General features: G+C 36.7%; 3 protein-coding genes across 4 annotated transcripts; 2 read left to right on the forward strand and 1 right to left on the reverse strand.

The window, feature by feature from the left end:
* Positions 1-1686: 1686 nt before the first annotated feature.
* On the forward strand, positions 1687-8306 carry LOC141836310 (YTH domain-containing protein ECT4-like). 2 transcript variants are annotated; one of them, XM_074723772.1, is made up of 9 exons: positions 1687-1885; positions 4212-4288; positions 4483-4657; positions 5152-5228; positions 5308-5644; positions 5729-5844; positions 6364-6891; positions 7034-7246; positions 7543-8306. In XM_074723772.1, exons 1-9 carry the CDS (start codon positions 1852-1854, stop codon positions 7912-7914), a joined length of 1929 nt encoding a protein of 642 aa, XP_074579873.1. In that variant the 5' UTR covers positions 1687-1851; the 3' UTR covers positions 7915-8306. The 2 variants fall into 2 exon arrangements, with proteins under 2 accessions (XP_074579873.1, XP_074579872.1); XM_074723771.1 differs by having other exon boundaries at positions 5308-5844.
* Positions 8307-8706: 400 nt separating this feature from the next.
* Positions 8707-13225, reverse strand: LOC141835681 (TORTIFOLIA1-like protein 2). The gene is given in 8 exon segments (XM_074723049.1): positions 8707-8731; positions 9690-9871; positions 9967-10394; positions 10397-10649; positions 10756-11426; positions 11813-11915; positions 11984-12178; positions 12575-13225. Coding segments are annotated over 8 exon segments (2508 nt in total).
* A 2114-nt stretch (positions 13226-15339) lies between these two features.
* On the forward strand, positions 15340-21655 carry LOC141836552 (uncharacterized). Its single transcript, XM_074724064.1, has 7 exons — positions 15340-15927; positions 16353-16490; positions 17227-17472; positions 18243-18356; positions 18922-19104; positions 20043-20260; positions 20888-21655. The coding sequence occupies exons 1-7, from the start codon at positions 15340-15342 to the stop codon at positions 21234-21236; spliced, it is 1836 nt and encodes a 611-aa protein (XP_074580165.1). The 3' UTR covers positions 21237-21655.
* The last annotated feature ends 116 nt before the right edge of the window (positions 21656-21771 follow it).

The following is a 21771-nucleotide window of genomic DNA, read 5'->3' on the forward strand; positions in this document are numbered from 1 at the left end:
CCCAAAAATAATTATCCGTGTCATTAGTTAATTCTAATAATTAAACTCTTTGCAAATTAAGATGTTGACTTTAAATAGAAAAATAATTATTACTATAGCAAAATTTAAGAAAAAAATATAAAAAATCATTAAAAGTAAAAATCTCTAAATTTAATTGAATAAAGTTGATTTAAAATAAAAAAAATAATACTCTAATAATATATAAATAAAAATTTAAATAGTCTCAAACTCTAACTCATAAAAATAACTTTAATACAATATAAAAAATATTCATAACCTTCAAAAAAAAATTAAATGATATATATTTTTTAAAGTCTATACTAGATAAGGGTTTCATCGAGTAATCATTTATACATTTGAGTCGAGTTTTGATTTTATATATTAAAATATTATATGGAAACAACAATATCATCATTGATTTAACGGAGTCATTCATGGCACATGTCAACTTGGTCCACCACCTTCTTAAATCTCAATTGAAGCCCTCTTATTTGAGTTGACCCACCCTCTTCCTTTTCCTCCTCCACTTTGTTGAGTGCTTTTCTTGTTGTTTTTACAATTTTTTTGCTAAGCCCTTTTAGTTCTCCATTTTACAGAACGCTCCTCCTTTACCAAATTGCACATAGCCCCATTATAACTAAGATTTTACAAACTTAACCCTATCCATTTATAGTTAACCATCTTTACCCTCTATGTTATTGTGAATTTTTATTTACTCAAAATTTGATTTCATTTTATGAAAGAGAAATGATAGACTGTATGAAAATGCATGAAAAATAACACACATAAGGCATGGAAATGGGACCCAAACCTTGTGTGTGCTATGTTGAGATTTCATACTGCATTTTTATACAGTCTATCATTTCTCTTCTCGATTTATCTTTTCACGGATGGTCGTGGGACCGATCGTGTGAGACCGTTAAAGTGACAAATTTCATCTTTTGCTGAAGAAGTTAATAATTTACTTTAAACAAAAAACTATAGGTTCTCAAAGATAAAATTATATTTTGACTTACCAAATCCAATATTCATCATCTTGAAGGAGTCTATTTTTATAAAGAGCAATGATAGATTGTATGACAATACAGTATGAAATCTCAGCATAACACACACAATGTGTTATACTAAGATTTCATGCTGCATTTTCATATAGTCTATCATTGCTCAAATCGAGAAGCTGTAGTTAGTCACAGACTCAAATTCACAGATGAAATCATCTTCCATTTTGTTCCGCAACCTATTCTTCACAATTTTCATTGCAGAAAATCCAGTTCAATTTGTCAATAAATCTACTCCGTCATTACCAATTCAATTATGTATTATAAATTTTTAAAATTTATAACACTTTTATGTCATTTTGCTCTTTATTTTTTAAAAATATATTTTAAAATTTATCTCATATTAACACTTTTCTGTTAAAAATATTAAATGCATTTAATAAATTATTATTCAATTTACAGTGTTTTGTTTCTTCATAAAGTGAAATAAAAAATTAAATAAGGGTCTTAAAGTAAATTATTAACAAATATGTAATAGATTGAGGGTATATTGGTAACTTGGAATTTGAGGGGCCATGTGGTATTAAATTGCAAAGTTAAGGATATATGTGAGAAAAATGCGTTCATAATTTTTATATATAAAATGAGCAATAAATAATAAGGGCGGTGTCTGTTTCGTTCCCTTCCTTCCTCTTCTCCCAATCCAAGTCGCATCTCGGAGCATCCCCTTCCTCTCAATCTTAAACCTCTCGCCGCCCGTGCTGCGAGATCGCAAGGAAGGGATCGTGGAGGAAGCTTATTTGTCTTGCCTCTCTTGTTTGGAAGAGGACCGGGCTGGAGATCTGGGTTCGAGATGGCGGCGACGCAGCAGGCGCCGGATCGCATCGGTATGCCATGTTCTTTGACCAGATTCATGCGTTCCCGTTCGTGTTCTTCCATCAAATTAGCGTTTTTTCCCGTTTGAATCATAAAGGTGATTGTTGTAGGATTTGATTGGGTTATTACGGTTGAAGGATGGGGAAAACATGATCTTTTTGCTTTTGCTTTTCTGATCTTATTTCCTGCGTTTTTGTAAAATGAGGGTTGAGAATTCAGGTGATTGATCTTAGGTGTTTTTATTAGATCTCGTTTTGAGATAATTTTTGTCCCCGTAATTTGTATTTACTAGAGTAATTGGAGCAATGGATTTCATTCGAATCTGTTAGGGGTTGATCTACTACCGCAGTTATGGTACGATGAAGCTATGACTTGGTATATGTTTATATAATCTGAGAATCTGGTTTCTACATCTACTCTATTTTATGGCCTTATCTTATTTAGATCAAGTATACTGACAATCTTCATTTTAGATTGCATAGGTTTCAAATGTCAATTTTCGTATTGTCTCAGTACAGGATAGTGTTGGTTGGCATCTATTAAATGATTAAACAAGAGGGTGAGGAAGGAGAAGAGGAGGAGGAAAGAATAGTTATTGAGCTCTTAATCTACCTCGTTTATCTCCCACCATACCAAACGTTCTCTTCATCGCAACCTAGTTTGTCGCCATATGCTATAGCTTTGTTGTCCACGTCTGACATGGAGCCAAAGCTTCATTGCCCACCTCTCCCTCTAGTTCTTCAGATCCTGGAGCTTGTTTTATTTGCTGATGTTTTTATGGGTTCTAATGCCAGTCCCCGTGACCTCACTGAGGGAGACAAACATAATTTAAAACCATGTTACGTTGCAGTTTCACATTGCTGTGAGTAATTTAGCAAGGCAGTTTGCAGTGAGTCCTGTGAATTTTTATTATTGGATATGGGGCTTAAAGGTGAGGGAAGTGATCACATGGAATGTTGTTTAGCCTATAAGAGATGATGGGCACCTACAGCACTTGAGATATTAATAATATATGGGTTGATGGTTGTAGTGAGATAGTAAAAGATGCAGAATACCACGTCATACAGTTAGATATTATAAAAATTATTATGATAATTAGCTAATCAATTTTAAGAATTTTGTGATCCGTACTATATTCTAACAACTGCATCTTTACTTTTTTACTTGGGTATTCTAAAAAGATTTACAACTTATGGATTGTGTTGGTTATCCTGATTTCTCAGATGGAAGTGAAAAATTGCATGGAAATTTAGGAAATATGTATTAAGCAGAAAAGCAATTCTGTGGCAACATGGTCTTCAAGAAAATGATTTATTCTCAAGGATGTTAGTGTACAATATTGAGATTGTTTGGTACTATTTACTTTATCTGGGAGGGTCGATCCCCATTTTAGATAATCTGAGGGAAACAATGATGAGAGCTGTAAACCTGAAGCCTTACTACTTTGCAAAGATAGAGAATCTATATCCTTTTACCTATTGGTTTGCAGTAATTATTTGATTGTAGTCAATATCTTGAACCTTAATCCATCATACCTTTACGCACTCAATTCATTTGCTCAACTAACATTAGCTAAGTCTTAACAATGTTGTTTTTGACCAACTACAGTTATTTTCTTACCTCTATGTGGATTTTAATTTTAATTTGATCGTCAAGCTCTTGACTTCTGATTATCAAGGTTTAATTATTTAACTTATTTTAAGTCCATTTTTTAAACTAATATATTTTACCATGTCTCATTAGTTATGCCACAGTATTTTAGGCTTTTAGTTTTGTCTCTTTTTATGAAAATTTGGGAATTAGGACACTACTTACTGTTTTTTGTAATTTTCTGTATGATGCTCACTAGATAATTTGTCACGGCATTGCCAGAGTTTAATATAATTATTAGGCCTTAAATCTTCGTATTCTTCTAATTTGTCTAAACTTTAATTCTTATTTTCTCCTCTAATATGATCACATACTCTATATCAATTATCTCCATTATCAGTCTATTAACTTGCTACAAGAATTTTGACATGCATCTTCATTTAGTCACGTCTCTGAATCTTTGAATAATGCATATTGATAATTGATGCAATGAGTCACGGTTGTAACTTTGTATCATACAGTTGCATGTATGATTTTGCATTTCTGAGCAATTTATAAATGACATTTAGGCTTATTTATTTCTAACTACTATTCACACGTGTATATCACACAGTCATATAATTGTGGTAACTTTCCTTAACTTGTGGATCATCTACATACATGTACTTGCACTATTTCTTTTTGTTTGAGTTTGTGCCATATCCTGCTATGGTTGAATTAACAAGTTGCCCTGTGTTTCTGTAATAGATTCAGTAGAACCATTGACATCATCATTGACAAACACTGAGCAGAAAACAGTTGATATTGACAATTCAAGCAAGCAGGTATCTTCTCCATTAACACTTTTTTTCTTCTCATTCACAACTTATATTTACTGATATACCCCTTACACTATTAACTACAAACACCAAGCAGAAACCACTCAATGTTGATAATACAAGGAAACAAGTAACTCTTCATCAGCACCTGCTTTATCTGATGTATAATATAATCACAGAGTTTTTTTTCCTTCTATCAGCCACCATCTACTAAAAATGAGAAAGTGGCAGCCTCTGATGCTTCACATGGTCCGAGTGACATGGATCTCACAAGAGATGTCCAAGGGAATTTAAGTTCATCTGATCCAGTTCATGTGGATAATATGGTGTATCCACAACATTCATTTGCACCTCAGGCACAATCCTTTTATGGAGGTCAGATTTACTTTAACATAGCACTCTAAGTATCTTGTTAATATTCATGAAAAATTGATTACAAGCTCTACCTTTTACATGTTCACATTTGTGACATTATGTGAATGATTGTTTTCCTAGACTTCACTGTAGTTGTGCAAATGTTGCTGGTATGAACCTATGTGAGATATCCAAGATGAATACAAATTGGTGTTTGCAGTAAATAAAATTTTAGATTGAAAAACCATGATAGTCCATTTGTGTTTTTGATTTCTTTGCACCTATACTTTCTGCTAGTTAAATTCTTTGTTTACTTCCATTCTGTCAAATTCATCCAACTTCTACCGTTGCTGTTTTTTATAGAATATTTTTTTGCCCCAACTTACTCTAGGGTATTTGACTATGAATTTGAATTTGGATACAAACACAATATTTATCCCAATCTAATTTGAGATGATTTGATTATGACTTTGAAATGAGGCAGAAAGATGTTTGATCATTTTGCTGTTTTTCAGGATACGATAACTCAATTAATGATTGGGAAGGTCAATCTCAGTTTCTAAATCTTGAAAACCTGGAAGTTGGTCAAACTGTGAGTATGAATATTTATATGACAGCTTTGTCTCTGTGTTTTATTTCTGTGATAAAATCTTACGATACTTTTCTTGTAGGGCATCTATGAGAATCCTTCACTGGTCTACACCGGCTATGGTTACAGTCCTCAGATGCCATATGGCCCATATTCACCTGTCACAACACCTCTACCTTCTATTAATGGAGATGGCCATCTTTACTCCACTCAGCAATTCCAGTTCCCAGGCCCATACTACCAGCAGCCGTCTGCTACCAACATTCCATATATCTCTTCTGCGACTCCTATTCCACAAGCTGATTGGAGATTTCCAATTGATCAACAGGGTGCATTTCCTGCTGACAACACAAATTTCAATGCCCAGCTATTCAGTCCAAGGCCTGGGTATCAACTATCATATGGTTCTTTTGGTGGAGGTATATTATTGATACTTGTAATAATACTTACGTTTTTGTTTGCCCCAAAGTCTGATGGTTTGTTTTTTCTTGCGTTTTATTCAGACTGGTTGAGATCCCCGGATGTAACAAGGTCTGCAACTCCATTATTATCACCTGCAGCTTCACCACAACCTATGGGTGCTCACTCTTTTGGGCAAAGCACAGTTCCTTTTGGAATGGTAGTTTCTCATTCCTTATTTGTTATCTTATTTTATGACATGGAAACTATGTATTTACATAGTTTTGTTTGACTGCAGATTTTCAATATATGGTTTCAACATTCTTATATTTCTTATGCTATTGCTGCTTGAACTTTTTTTCAATTTGATCTAATACCTTTTATTTGTTAGGAAAGGAACAAATGAACATTTCATTTGCATGAAAGAAATTAAGCCTAGTTGAAATTTGAAAATAATTTACTATCTACAAATTTCCTTGCTGCAAAAGTTAATATTGGTTGTGGTCACTGCACTTGGTTCTTTATCTTCTTTTAATCATGGTATGATCACTAAATTGCGTGCATTAATATTGTACCACAATATGGAGGTTGCCATACACAGTTAAATTTGATCTTGATCTTAATCTATGATCTCAGCAGCACTTCATTAGGATAATTCTGTGATTTGTTTTCTTGTTTGTGCATATACACTTCACATGTTACTAATCTACCATGATTTTTGTTTTTCTATTGATTTCAGGGCTCACAGCAGCAGCGATCCTCATATGGTTTTGGATCTTCCATAGGTTCTGTTGATAGAGGATATCCTCATGCTGGTGTATATCACGGCAATACATTTGGAACGCCTTTTACGAACTCGGGAATTAAGGATTGGGGAGCAGTTACTACAGAGAAAGGTAGGAGGCAAGGAATTGGAAGTGTTCTGTTATGCAATTGTAATGGCACTCTTGATTTTCTTAATGAACAAAACCGAGGACCACGAGCAAATAGGGCAAAGAATCAGATGAATGAAAAGAATCCTTCCGTGGACAATCCAAATAACAGTTCTGCAAGGGTCGATCATATTCTTTATAATAGTCCCGACTTTATGACAGACTATAAGGATGCCAGATTTTTCATAATTAAATCGTACACTGAGGATAATGTTCATAAGAGCATCAAATATGGTGTTTGGGCAAGCACTTCCAATGGGAATCGCAAGTTAGATTCTGCATACCATGAAGCAAAGAAGAAAGAAGATCCTCACCCAGTTTTCTTATTTTTCTCAGTAACTCCTTGCGCACTCCTCTTTGCTCTATCAAATTTCAATACTAAATTTAGTGAATTTTCTTTTGGCAACTGTTTTTATATGCTTTATTTATACTCGCATATTACTAATTGCTGTTCAAAAAATTGGTAACCATAAACAGGTAAATGCAAGTGCACAATTCTGCGGGGTAGCTGAAATGATCGGACCAGTTGATTTTGAAAAAAGTGTGGATTATTGGCAGCAAGACAAGTGGAATGGCCAATTCCCTGTCAAGTGGCATATAGTGAAAGATGTTCCGAACAATATGTTTCGACATATTATTCTTGAAAATAATGATAATAAGCCTGTCACCAATAGTAGAGACACCCAAGAGGTATGTTTCTCTTTCAATCCTGCAAAATTTGATCCAAAGTATACTTGAAATCATTCAATTTTGAACTGGATTGACTGAATTTTTGTTAGCCCCTCATTTTCCCCCCTGCTATGCATGGAACTTGACCCTGAGGGTATCTGCTTCAAATTGTTCTGTGATTCTTTGAAACACTAGTGTCAAGTAAACACGACGAACGAAGAGAATTTAGTTTTTCTCTTGCACTGTAGTGATTGTTTACATAGGCGGTTCATTTTGCGCAACATTTGCTGGTCTACTAAGATTATTTTGTTACACAGGTGAAATTAGAGCAGGGACTGGAGATGCTTAACATATTTAAGAAACATGAATATGAAGTATCAATCCTTGATGATTTCGAGTTCTATGAGGAGAGGGAGAAGGCCATGCAAGAGAGGAAGGCCCTCCAGCAACAGCTATCCAACTCCGCAGGGCCTATCCCAGCGGCATTTCAGGAAGACCAAAGGAGCCCAGCCGCTGCGTTCTCCGGCAACCTTATTGAACAGATTTCAAAGAACTTTGCCCATACTATGAGATTGGAAGAAATTAGCGACCCTGACCTATCGAACGAGAAAACTAACTCCTCGAGCACTGGTGTTGCCTCCAAGCCTGATGATACGATTAAGCCAGCAACTTTGACTCCGAGTAGCTAGCAAGATATGAAAGAAGTATGAACCTCTTGCCAGCCTTAGTACAGTGTAGTAGCTCCATTGATGGGCTGCCGGATAGCTTGAGTTCTGGTATTGCAGAAGCAGTTGTACATTTTGTTGGCCACCATAACTAAAAAAAAAAGAAGGAAAAATCACATCTCTCCATTTTGTTCCTTTTCCTGTTATTTAATTTCCTCTTTTACTGGCAACTTGAGCAGATGTCAACCAGCTTCCCTAAAGTCATTCTAATGAGAGATGAATAATTTGGCCTTTTGTTTTAGTCCCAATCCCCAAATCTTAGCCTAGCACTATCTGTACCTCATTAATCACTCTGAAGAATATGAGATGTTGGAGTACAGACACTAACATTATTTATTTAAGGGATTCTTGCTGCTTCTTAAATAGTTTGTTTTTCTTTAACACATCTTGATCTTGTTGTGGTAAGCAATACTTAGTTATGTAGCAGTTTGTTTTCATCTACTTTTCATTTTCACAACTTTATTTCAAGACTATTTGGCTTCAAGTTGTCAATCATTCTCTTCCATTATGTTTCTTTTAGCTTCTCTTGTTCTTCTTATCAAGCACAGTGATGCAAATCAGAGTTTAATGAGTAATGGAATCATTGGTCGGCTTAACTATGCGATACGAAATTATTAGAACAAAATGACATTTTGTTTGAGAAGCAGCAGGTTCCAAAGTTCTCAAGGACACATTTGGAAAACTTGACATAACAAGGCAAAAGAAGAGATCAATCCCAAGAACTAGAAAGCACATCCCTTGCTCCCTTGTGATCTATCATCCTCTTGGTGGAAGGTTCCTCCTGCAGCAATGAGTAACATCAGTGAGCAAAATTGATTCCACTTGTTTCACTGCAATTTGCATTTAAAACTTAGCTTCAATGAATACAGAAAACAACAACAAGAAGAGATTTCACCATCAAGCAGAGCATCAAGATAGCAAGACTGTATAGAAATGATAAACAAAAAATATATTCATATATTTTATTTATAACTATTTTAGTTTCAGTTGTATTTATTTAAGTTATTTAACTGAGTTCTAAGGGAACCATTTGACCTAATCTAAAATAATTATAGAATTCCTCTAATTCAAGCAAAGTAGAAATTTACTTGATCTTTTGATTGCTATAAATTTATATTTGAAGGTAAATCAACAAATTAGAGAGGATTATAAACTTAAAATATCTATTTAAGTCATTTCTAGATATTTTGAAGTGTATCATTTGTGGAAATGACAAGAGATTGAAATGGTACCTACTATTTCAGTCGGAAATGAAAGCTTCAGCACCAATCCATAATTTAAAACTTACCACAACCTATCACTCTTTTAATCAGCTTCATAAACTACAAACACTTATCAAGTATAATGAGAGTGCTAGTCTTATTTCATCTTGGATGACAAGATGAGTTTTTTTTTTTTTTTGATAATTCAGGTATTTAGCTCTTGGTGACTAATATTTTTTTCAAACTCCCTCAAGTGTAATATGCTCTAGATGAGATTTGAACCCTTGTGGAGGCTGTCCAATCTCTTACCATTGCACCATAGCCTGGGGGCCTAGGATGAGTGGGTTCAAAAACTATATTTTAGTGACCTTGAGTACTTGATTCGCTTCATCACTATCAATAAAATTGAATGTCATAGAAGAGGAAAAGGTCTGTTCGATTCACTTTATCACTATCAAGAAAATTGAATGTTTTAAAGAAGAGGAAATGGTAATAGAGAGGTTTGTAACACTTCTGAAAGAGGTAAAGCTTACTTACCTGCATGGAGTCTCAAGCCACAGCTGATGCAATTTTGCTACAAGAGGAGGAATGGACATCCTCAGTACTGGATCAGCTGCCACTCTAGTTGCTGCTTCCTGCAATGCAAACAAGAAATCTGTCTGTGCTTTTGTCGACAGAAAAAGTTGCCTCAACCCATTTGCCTTGCTCAATTCAACAACCTACAAAGCAAAGCAAGAAAAAAGGAAGTTATTTTGTAGTAAAAAAGCATTCTGAAGTTATGTATCATCTTATGATAATGGGATCAGCAAATTACTTGTTGCAGCCATGGAATTGCACGTTCCAGAAATCTTTGATCAGCAAAGCTTGCAGCCACGAAAGTGAGTACATCATTGGTTATCTCCAATGACAATCTGTCTAAAACAGGGCCAGTTCTATCCATAAGCTGGACCAAAGTAAGATCATCATTGGAAAGAATGGCTTCCACGTATGCTGACTCGATATTCCCCATATTAAGAAAGCTGTTAACTCTCTTCCAAATTCCAGACATGGCTTCCAAGTTGCTAACACTATCAGCAACATTGTTTCTATCTTTTAATTGACCTTTTACAGATCTAAGGTTTCTTCCAGAGGTATTTGGTTTAAGGGTGTCTACTGGATTCCTTTGCTTGTCAAGTGCTGAATCCTTCAAAAACTGTACTTCTTTGACTGAAATGTTAGATCTACCTATGGGAGAAATGTTTTCCCCCACATCCCCATGCTTTTTGATGATAATGGTGAGTGTAGTTTGCGGTTATCCACTGAAGCCTTAGGTGTGAGTGTGGTAAGCTTAAGGGATGAAGTAATAGTTTGCTCTTGCTCGAGAAGTTTTGAGCATGCCAGGCTTGAAAGATTTTCACATTCAGCAGCAGAACGTGTCGCTCCGTCTACTACATGCTCCAATTTCTTCACCTTAGAGTGTAGTTGTAAGAGGTTATCCATTGAATTTTCAGTGAGCACCTGTAATAAATAGAAAACTTAGAGATATTGGATAAAACATACCACTGTATATCAACATCAGGTTCACAACCAAAAATCAAACAAATCTACTGCATTAAGAAAGTACCTTTAAGAGATCCAGTAAGTTTGATTGCTTAGTTTCAATTTCAAAGAGTTTTTGCTTGATGAAGGACAATTCATTTGCAGCACGTAAACAACATCCATGCATACTGTTTGAACATGAGTCTGTAACAGTGGAATCCACACTCTTCCTATCTGGGTTCCCTGTGCAATCCAGTCCAGTGTCCTCAGCAGTTGAATTGTTGTTTCCTGTAATATGTGTGGAACCATTATCGCCATGACAGTATTGGGATACTATTTCATGCTTCATCCCATGGCTCCTACTAGCTAGATCTGATACGCACGAGAATTCAGGTTTTTCATCCACATCCACAGAGCCACAATCGAAAACGGTATCATGCAACTGAGTGGAACTTACTACCCCTCTTTCAAAGGCATTTCTTGCACGAACCCTTGAAGGTACTCTACAATCATCCGTAACCAGTGACATAACACGAGTCTTAGGGACTGATATCTCAACCTGCCAATCCCTCAACTTCATGCATTGACCATTCGATGTATTACTTTTACACAGTTTCTTGACAGGTGCAGGAGCTGTCTTCTGTGTTGAGGAGGTAGAAATTCCACTTAAAACAGAAACTGGGCCAGTTTTTCTGAAGGATGAGTCTCCCCATCCATTATCACTAGTGACATCATTAATATCACCTCCAAAATTTTCTGTCATGAAAGAGAAAACTACCATTAGTAAAATACCTGAAAATAAAAAACTTTTGTTATGTGTAAGGGATAGTGGATTGTGAATCAAAAACAAAAGAAACAGGAGCAGGTAAATAACTAAGTCACTTGCTCAATGCAAGCTAAGTAAATGCACAAAATAATTACCAAATAACTTTAGCATGTAAAACGAGCAAACAGTGATCATTCTCAAGGGCTCAGAATTCTTAGTTCTAGAGGTGGATTAAGATTGAATTCTTAGTTCGAGAATTTTACATATACTACAACTGAATGAATGAAGGAAAAAGGGAGAAGATATGCTCAACTATGAATGATATAGCAATCATAGTTTAGTTTTTTCCCCTAGTAGCTAAATGCACTCTTCAAACCTTTTATGGATGATCCAACTTCTGATGGTTCAAGAGAACCACTCCCTTGTAGAACTCTCCAACATTGTATTGCATGCAAAACCGAGTCGCGCACAGGTTTGATCTGAAAAATAGCAAAGTTTTGCATCTGGAGATGAAGCTCAAAACATCTGAAATCAGTAAAGAACTAACCTTGTCGAATCTGCAGGATTCAAGGGAACGGATGCAAGAATGTCTCAACGGTGCTAAAGAAGATCCAGGGTTTACAGCAATAGCAGCCAATACTAAGGACGCAGTTTTGCGTGTTGCCCAATCATTGCTTTTGAGAGCCTCAAGAATGCTATTTACTGCTGCAGACAATGTCTGAGTTGCTAAAGCAAATCCTGCCTGGGAGCATAATATGGCAAGTTATTCTTCAGTAAGAAGAACAAAGAAACACCAGGAACCCGTAAAGTGAATGAAATCACTACATTAGTAATCTCTTATGAGAAATTTGTACCAGCAAGGAACTAAAGTTCACTTCAGATGAATCAAACTACTTCATTTGTTAAAAAGATAAAGCAGATTGTAGTCAGCATAAGAAGAAAAAACATACACTGTGATCTTTTTCCAAAAGTGAAATTCATGATATTACCCGTATAGAATTGAAATGCTTAATATCGAATCAGACAAACTACTGATCGGAGGATCCCAGGAAATTAATAGCACAAAGACAAGTACCTAAAGGAAAATGAATTTAAAAATTGCAAATGACTCTTGCTGGAATGAAGCACGATTCTGAACCTGTATGATGCTTCTGATCAACTCGATGATCGCCGGCTTGGCCATGAAATGCTGGTTCTTCAGCAATTTTATAATACGCGCAAGCATATGAGGGAAGATGGATTGAGGAGCATCACTAGCCTCATCGATAACTCTCGCCAAGCACAGGGCGGCACCCACCTGCACGTATCTGTTTTGTTCTCCCAGGGCTTCGAAGAGGGGTTTGGCCAAAGCCACAAACACAGTCTCTCCCTCACCGCCGCCGGTCCCCGCCATACTGGTAGCCAGAACCCCGCAAGTCTCGATGCAAGCGTCCCGCACAGCGGAATCCGTGTCCTTCAGCCGCCTAAGAATCGAAGATATAATTTTTCCGCAATGGGGAACGAGAAGGGTTCCGTAGGACCTAGCGAGGGTGCCCATCACCAGCACGCTCTCCCGGCGTACAGCGCTCTTCTGATCGGAGTCAGTCTCAGCGACGCACGACAGAAATGGAGCGACCATTTCGGGGCTCAAGTTCTCGGCGAGCCGCTCGAGCTCTTCGAGGCCGATCCGGTGGGTATCGCGGTCGGCGAGCTTATTAAGCGACAGCACCACCCGCTGCTTCAGCTCGAACACTGCTTGCTGCATCGGCTTGGCACCAAGCCTAGCCTTGGAGTTGGACCTTGTCGCCATTACTTCGGCTACCAATCTCAGAAGCTACGAGCTTCTAGATTTGGATTAGGATCCTGGAGAGAAACCTCAGCGCCGTGAAGCCAATGGAAGATGCGGCAAACGCAAAGGGTAGAAGAGTAGTGACATCGAAGGCATCAAATTAACTGCTTTTGTCAGAAAACATTGCTGCTAAAGGCAAAAGAGCAAGGAAGAAAAGGAACTGGAACACAAGGAGAGCGAAGCAGCATTGAATCAATGATCCTTACTCTCTCAGAAGAAGACGATGAAGAAGGAGGAGATCGATCAAAGAACAGATCAATAGAGAGTTGAGAATTCAAATTGGTCCATCTTTAGATCAGCACACGAATCCAGAGAAGACGAAAGCTTGACGAAAGGAGAGAGAGAGAGAGAGAGAGGTGGGGCGATCGAGAGAGTAGCTGGAGTTACCCATCAGTATACCTGGACTCATATTCCTGGACAAAGCGGTCCCATCAGTGAAGCCACGATATGGGCCAATTAAAGAGAGGGTCCGAAGTGCGTTAGAAAGTTGAAGTAGGAATGGGCTTTCGCCATGAACATTTTCGCGCTATCGCTTCCCGATTCGAACTCCAATTGGGGAAGCGCAAGAGGACAATCCGTATCCGTGAGGATTATCAATTGTTTACCAACACCGAACAGGCATAGTGCTATAAGTTCTGTGATTTTATTGGAAGAAATAGGTGGTCCCGTCCTCATTGAGTAACGCGTCACCTTTTGATTGAATGGCGCACAGCATTCGGTGTCGGGAGCTCATTCATATCAGCTTTCCCTACGGATCCAGCGTACGTCACGCGTGATATTATTCTCCCCAAGTCCGTACCTTCATTGTGATTTGACTAACTCTGTGGGCCAATGGCAGTCACACTGTTTACAGAGATGGGCATCAATGGGCTGGGCTCTGATCCAGGAGCCAACATGGCTGGAGCGGGTGGGGACGCAGCCCACCAAATTGAGATGCTTGTTTAATAGCTTAATTAAGATATTAGTTTAACAAAACACAACTAAACCTAATTAAGACTGACACGTGGATCTCATTACCCACCACGATAAGGCATGCGATGACGAACGGTGAGCTCTTCCAAGGATTTTGTGGGGGATTTACGGCTTGTTTGGGAGGAGGTGAGGGAAGGGGAAGGAAGGGTAAATAAGGGGAAGGGAATTTGTAACCTTGTTTGTAAAGAAGTGAGGGAAGGGGAGAGAAGGGGAAGGATGAGTAAGCTTTCCCCTTGCATGACCATAAATAAACACAATTCCTTACACTCCGATTTGGGATGTAAGGAAGGGGAAGGAAATGTGAAAACATATTTATTCCAATTTTACCCTTATATTAAAATATTAATTATTAAAATAACTTATCTATTAGATTTTTACACCGTTGCTCCTCGTCACATAACGTAGTCGTCACTCGCACTCCTCGATGTTAACCTTCGTCGTAAATTTTTACATCAATAAATTTTTATAAAAATATATATAAAAAGTAAATTTTTTTTTATAAAAAAAATTTTTATAAAAATATATAAAAAAATATTGATTTATCTTTTATCGTACCAAAATGTATAAATTCTGTATTTCACATATTTTTTATATATCTACTTATTATTTTTTAAATTTTTTATTTATTTAAGTTGTAAATATTAATTTTTGTTAATCTTATGAGCTATATATATTTTTTTACATATAGATTTATTTTAAAAAATAAAGATATTTTTATAATTTTATATATTTAGTTTATAATTTCGATTGACGAACTCATTGAACGAATAGTTATAAAGCATTAGATAAAATAAAATACCTAACAAACAATTATTTCTAAATTATTATAGATCTATTTTAACAAGTAAAGATATTTTTGTAATTTTATATATTTAACCTTCATTTCCTTCCATTTCCTCTCAAACAAGGTAGCACATGTTACGTTAATGAACCTTCCCATCCTCCCAAACAAGAAAAATATAAATACCTTCCTTCCCCTTCCTTTCCCTCCCTTCCCCTTCCGTTAATGAACCTTCCCTCACCTCATCCAAACAGAGTCTTAGGGTTTATCACCTCATCCAAGGGTTTATCCAAACCCTAGAGAGATCGATCATCCGGTAGCCATGGTTGCTTGTTCTCCCCCCTCTTCAATGATAGCAATCCCAAATGCCCACACTTCGCTGGATCGCTTCCGCTCATGGAATCTCGTCTTTGTTCCTTGTCTCCGTTCGAATTCCTCTTCTCGCTTTGTCTACTCGGCTTATGCATCCTCTCGCGGCATCAGCCGGATGCGAGGTGCGCCGGCAAGGTTTTCATTTACCGAAGGCGATAGGGGCTCATCATCGGCTGCTGACTCATCGGCCGCCGGAGAAGCACGGGAGGCCGTGGTGGAGATTCTGCGGGAATGCGGAGCTTCCGAAGAGGAGTCGGTTTACATCGCTTCCAATTCTAGGAGTTACTTGGAGATGCTCATTGGGAACGTCCAAGAACTGGACGAGCACAGCCTATGGAGTTCTTGGAATAGGGAGATTGCGGATGGGGGCGTCGATTTGAATAGTTGCCGTTTTAGGCAGAAGGTATACTATATGGCTAGAAGAAAAGGAGACAGAGGAATTCTTCCATTTCTCGAGAGCATTGGCATTAAGTTTTCATCTGCTTTGCTTATTGCTAGATATCTGTCTATGGAGAAGCTTCCTGAGCTAATCAATAAGGTTAGAGTTTCGAAGTATGATAAATTAATGACGCATGATGCAAAATTATGCTGTTATGGATACAACTCTCTCCTTTGTTCTGATGAATTATGACGATGGATCAAATCAGATCCCTCAGTGCTATAAGTTTGAGATTGTCATTACCTGGCTTTAGTACAATAGACCTGTGCATATGCTATTTTTGACTGCAGAAGTAACCATTTATGCTCGCGTATGATCAAATTATTGAATTCATGTCTCACAGGAAATAATTATGCAATACATATATTTTTCTTTAGTATAAATAGACCTGTTGTGTTGAAGTAACCATTTATGCTGTCAACAATAGATAGACATCCTTATTTTAGCTGCAATCCAGGTTCATAATTAATTCTCTTATTTAACTGAATACAATCACCTTGTTATTTTTGTGTATTTTATTTCAGGTGAATTTTGTGAAAGGAATTCTATTTCGAAGCACTAACAATGAGGCATTTATCGGAAAAAATGCAAGAAGAATGATGATGTATTTGTCAATTACTGCAGATGACGATGTTCAGCGCACTTTGTCTTTTTTTGAAAAGGTAAGTTATGGTATATGCCATCTTTTTCTGAGTTGAAGCTTTTTATTGTTCGCTTAGTTGCTTGGCGATCCTTTTAAAAAGTGCCCTAGGTGGACATCTAGGTGGCTAGGGAGTTTGCATATATTGTCTAGGCAGGTTTAAGGAAAAAAGTCAGTCTGTTTTAGGCGTAGTTTTCCCCACCAGCCCACTCGACATCCCCTGCGTGCCCTAGCCTCCCACCCAGCACAACTTTTATCTACTTTATATTGGTGGTTTGAAAAAATTTTTGGTTTTTCGGATCATCTTTTCTTCCTTCTATTCCTTGGTTGTGATTTCCCTTTGTTCTTGTCTTTTTATTTTCATATCTTGCTAAATTTTTCATCATTTAATCTTAGCACACACAATGTTTCTGTTCTTTGTGGGTTTTTTTTGGTTGCAGTGTGAAATAAGGACTGATTTCTTGTCGTTATGTGATTAGTGCCTAATTATTAATTATGACTTGTCTATTTGTAATTGTAAACTTGATTTGATTGATTCAGGATAGAGTTGTTATGTATACACTGTAATCACTCTTAATTTAATATATTTATTTTATTTTAATGTCGAGCACTTAGGCCCCCTATACCCTGTCCTATTGCCTAAGCATTAAGCAGTGATCGGATCCTGTACCATTTGGAACTGCTTTTTTAATATGTTATTTCTTACTATGATAGTCATTACAAAGATGAATGTATATCCTAAATAATACTTCATGCAGATGGAGGCAAGGCAAGGAGGTCTAAATATGTTGGGTAACAGGGATGCCTCTTTCTCATACTTGATTGAATCCTTTCCAAAGCTTCTTGTCTTTTCAGTGGATGCCCATTTTAAACCATTGCTCAGCTTCCTTGAACTAGTTGGAGTTCCAAAAGAAGGCATTTCAACTATACTGTTAACATTTCCTCCTATCTTATTGTATGACATCGAGAAAGATCTGAAGCCAAAACTTCATGGATTAGCAAAGGTTTCATCTACAAAAAATATTTTGTTTTTATGATTGACAGTTATTGAGTTTTCTATTCACAATATTTATCTTCTTATCAAGGTCAGATTTATAGACATGAGAATATGGTTGCTCTCTCATTACTTTTATTTATTTTTAGTTAGTATTTCCATAAGAGCTGGGAAGATGATTCTATCAAAGTAATAACGTCCCTAGGTGGCTTGCTTTGAACTATTTAACATATGTTTTTCTCTTGAGTAATTAAGTGAAGCTGATAAGCTTGATATAATGAAGATATATTAACATTCTACTTTATCTTATCAAATTATGTTACAAGATTCTTGAAATTTTCCAATGACATTTGTTAAGTATGTGACTGCTTGATTTGCTATAAATTAACTTATGCTGCATAAAACATGGTTGAAAGTCGTTGTTTCACTAGTTGCAACTTTCATGTAGTAGATTTAACCTTTTCAACTTAGGAGTTTACTTCTTCCTTTCTCCCTTTGGTTATTGTTTTGAATCATAATGCTCTAGCATGGAAATGGGGAAACATGGACTATCTTTTCTAATTGCACTCAGATTTTTTATGCTCTAGCATAAACATTACTAATGTTGAAGATTTTAGAATGGAAATTTTGAGATATAGAAACATATATACTAATACAACATAACTGTAAAACTTTGTACTCTTACTCTGATTTATAATGAAAGTCAGCATTTTTTTTCCATTTTCAATAAGATTCTGTCACGGATGTCTGTAAGCATATTTATATCTTTTGTTGCTTTAGGCAGGTGTGGAAGAGAAGGATATTGCAAAGATGATATTGAAATATCCTTGGATTCTTTCAAGCAGCGTTCAGAAAAATTATAAGAGGCTGCTGGCATATTTTAATGAAAAGAAGGTAGAAGTGATTCTATTTTTTTTGCTCCATATTTTAATTGATTATTGTACTCCTTTCTAAAGTAAATTAAATATCCACTCAAAGTGTTGAGCTTTCTGTTAAGGGAAAGATGGAAGGTGCAGAGGGAGGCAAGAAAACTTCAGTTATTCTATAATTGAGTCTGATTTGAATATTACTAGTGATATAATCTTGTATTGAGCTCAATGGAGGGGAAAAATTCATGTAGATGACCACAAATAGTTGGAACAACATGGCTTGATGATGAGGATCATCTAGTTACTTTCTGAATTTTCAATCCATAGCATTGCTACCTTATGCATGTATCATGACTTATTTTGTTAGACATTTTTTGTGGGCATTTGTCCATTTGTGTCGATGCTTTACCAAGGTTTTACCAAAATTCATTTGTTTCAAATGTTTCAGATTATTAACTTTGGGAACATATTGAAGTTTACATTTTTTTAACGGAACATCTTAATTAGCATATTTTTCTTGTACTACATGTTTTATTATGTTTGCTGTAGACCATGCTTTGCTTAGTGCTGATAATCTCATATCATATCAGATTCCAAAAGCCAGCTTTGACACTGCAATTAAAAGTTGGCCTCATGTATTGGGTTGTTCAACTACAAAGATGAAGTTAATGGTGGAGCAATTTGCTGAACTTGGTGTTAATAGGACGATGATGGTTCCAGTTATTACTTCCAGTCCACAGCTTCTTCTAAGGAAGCCTAAGGAATTTCTTGAGGTATACTATAGAATTGCTATTCTATGTGAGATTTAAAATTTAAATTGCTATTGGCATGTCATGTGAGGTATCAGTGAGGACACTAGTGACCAAGAGCCATTCAAGCCACCCAGTCAACTTTGACCTCTCCATCAATGATCACCCCTTAGCCAATCCCAATCCCAATCCCCTCCTGGTCAACTAAGTCTCAGCTACAGACATTTTTATACCTCCCAGTTTATTCCATGCCTTAGTTAGACCTAACTCCACCATCCTCCCCTCAATCCTGTAGGAGAGTTGTTTGAGGTCATTGGGGGCGGAGCATCATTTGGAATGAAGCAGCAAGATGTGGTAGAGAGCAATTTGGCCTTAACCTGCTTCCTGCATTGTATGTGTTATTGACATTAAAACACCATATGTCCATTCCAAACACCCATAGATTCTTAGCTGCATTTTGCAGCTACTTTTTTCAATTAAACCAGTTAATGAACAGTTTGACTGACTCCAAATCTTGATTTCCTCAACCTATTGCCAACTGTACTTATCTGCATGTCTTCTCTTTGTTAAAGTTGCAGATCATTGTCGATGCTTGATCACTGGATAATAGATAGAGACAGCAGAGATTTGTGTGTCGTTGATATTTTTAAAGAATTGTTCCAACCACAGCATCTTTCTAAGTGATTTCATTGGCCTGACTCTTTTAATCGTTTACTTCATTTTGCAGTTATTTCTTTGTACAAATTCTGGTCCATCAATTTTGGATTTTAGATTTTCTGTTGGTTTTTGCTTATTTTCTAAAATCAGGGTTTTAATTTAAAACTGAGGATGACGATCTGCCTATGACCAACAATCTGTTCTAGGTTTGCGCATTTGTAGGATCACATGTCATGATTAAAAAATAATAAATTTATTTATGATTATGCTTTTGTTTTGTTGTTTAATACTTTATACTCTCCTAGGTTGTATCTTTCTTGGAAGAATTTGGTTTTGGTAGTAAAACAATTGGTAGAATCTTATGTCGTTGTCCAGAAATATTTGCTTCCAGTATTGAAAATACACTCAGGAAGAAAGTCCAATTCCTTATGGATTTTGGTATCTCAAAAGACCGCCTTCATCGGGTTATCAGAAAATATCCAGAGATGCTTCTTTTAGACACAGATAATACATTACTTCCCAGGTATAGCGACAAATATAGCTCCATTCAGATGTTGTGTTTATTCATTCTTTTATAATTATATTTGTTCAATTCTTTTTACTCCTATTATTTTTGTTTTTGTCACATTCAAATTGTTTTACTTTGTCTGTCGCCAAGAAAAAACTGGTAGAATTATCCCAGCAGCTTGTTTTTCAAATTCTGTTTCATGAGCATGAATAAATGTCACTTTTTCATCAGTCTATATTCTGCCTGTTCTATTCCATTTTCTTTTTACGCTAGCCCTGATTTATTTAGAACAAGCCAATTGAATTGAACAAAAGTGTAGTTTTGGTTGCCCCCTATTAGCTAGCTTCATGACCTGAGTCATTTTATCAGGTGAATTTTCCTCGCTTGGCTGGAACCTTTTTGTCATTTGGTCTGAACAATTTGTTGCTAGAGCTTCCAAAATATTGATTTATCTATATAATCCTTACCTACTAGGAAGTTTTTTCATCATTGCTACATACAAATAATCCCTGCTATATCAAGTAACAACAAACTTCTTAGTCGACATTTTCTTTTGTGCTTCTCATTTCTGAACCGAACAGTCTTTAATTTTACATGGTGCAAGATTTATACAGTTGCTCATTTTGTTTTCTTGTGCATCAGATTGAGATTTCTGATGAAGGTTGGGCTGTCAAAGAAGGAGGTATGCTCCATGATATGTAGATTTTCTCCAATCTTAGGTTATAGCATTGAAGTTGTTTTAGAACCCAAGCTGGAGTTCCTCTTGTGCACCATGAAAAAGCCACTCAAGGAAATAGTTGAATATCCAAGATACTTCAGCTATTCACTGCACAAGAAGATAAGGCCCAGGTTCTCAGTGCTGAAGAGTAGAAAGCTCGATTATAGTTTGAAAGACATGCTATCTAAGAACGATGAGGACTTTGTACGTGCGTACATGGGTGTCGAAATGCCTCTTGTTGTGCCCTCGCTTCCCTCAAAAGATGCTTCATAGAAGAGGGATGTCAAATGATTTTGGAAAAATCTCCAATGCCATTGAACTATCATATATTCTTCTCAGAACAAGGCTCGTGACCCTGGCTTGACGTGTGGCCGGGCTCGAGAAACATCTTGTGGGCGACGCGAGAGCAGAGGCACGGACATGAGAATCTAGGGCGAGGAAGGAGCGCCGGGCATGAGGTCGGATGGAGGAAGGAAGGCTTGAGTAAAGTGAGAGCTGGCGACAATCATTGTAATCACGCCCGTCAACGATCCCATGTCTGTGTGTGACTCCACGCCGTGCGATGGAACAAACGCTCGATTATGTGAGAATTACCGTTAGCTTGCTCTTGTGATTGGGGGAGGTGATTTTCTTCTTCGTTGCCCTACTCCTCATGTTCGTCGACGTTGAGTTCTACAGCTACATCGCTATTTGATATAAACTTAGTTCCTCTTCTATTCGATCTAAAATTGAACGAATTTCTTGGGTTTATGACATCGATGTTGTTCCATATGCATAAAAATTTACTTCGCGTTGCATATTGTTTCTC

This window comes from Curcuma longa, chromosome 10 (genome assembly GCF_044706935.1).
Source record: "Curcuma longa cultivar G26 ecotype Majalengka, Jawa Barat chromosome 10, ITB_CL_G26_1.1, whole genome shotgun sequence".
NCBI lineage: Eukaryota > Viridiplantae > Streptophyta > Magnoliopsida > Zingiberales > Zingiberaceae > Curcuma > Curcuma longa.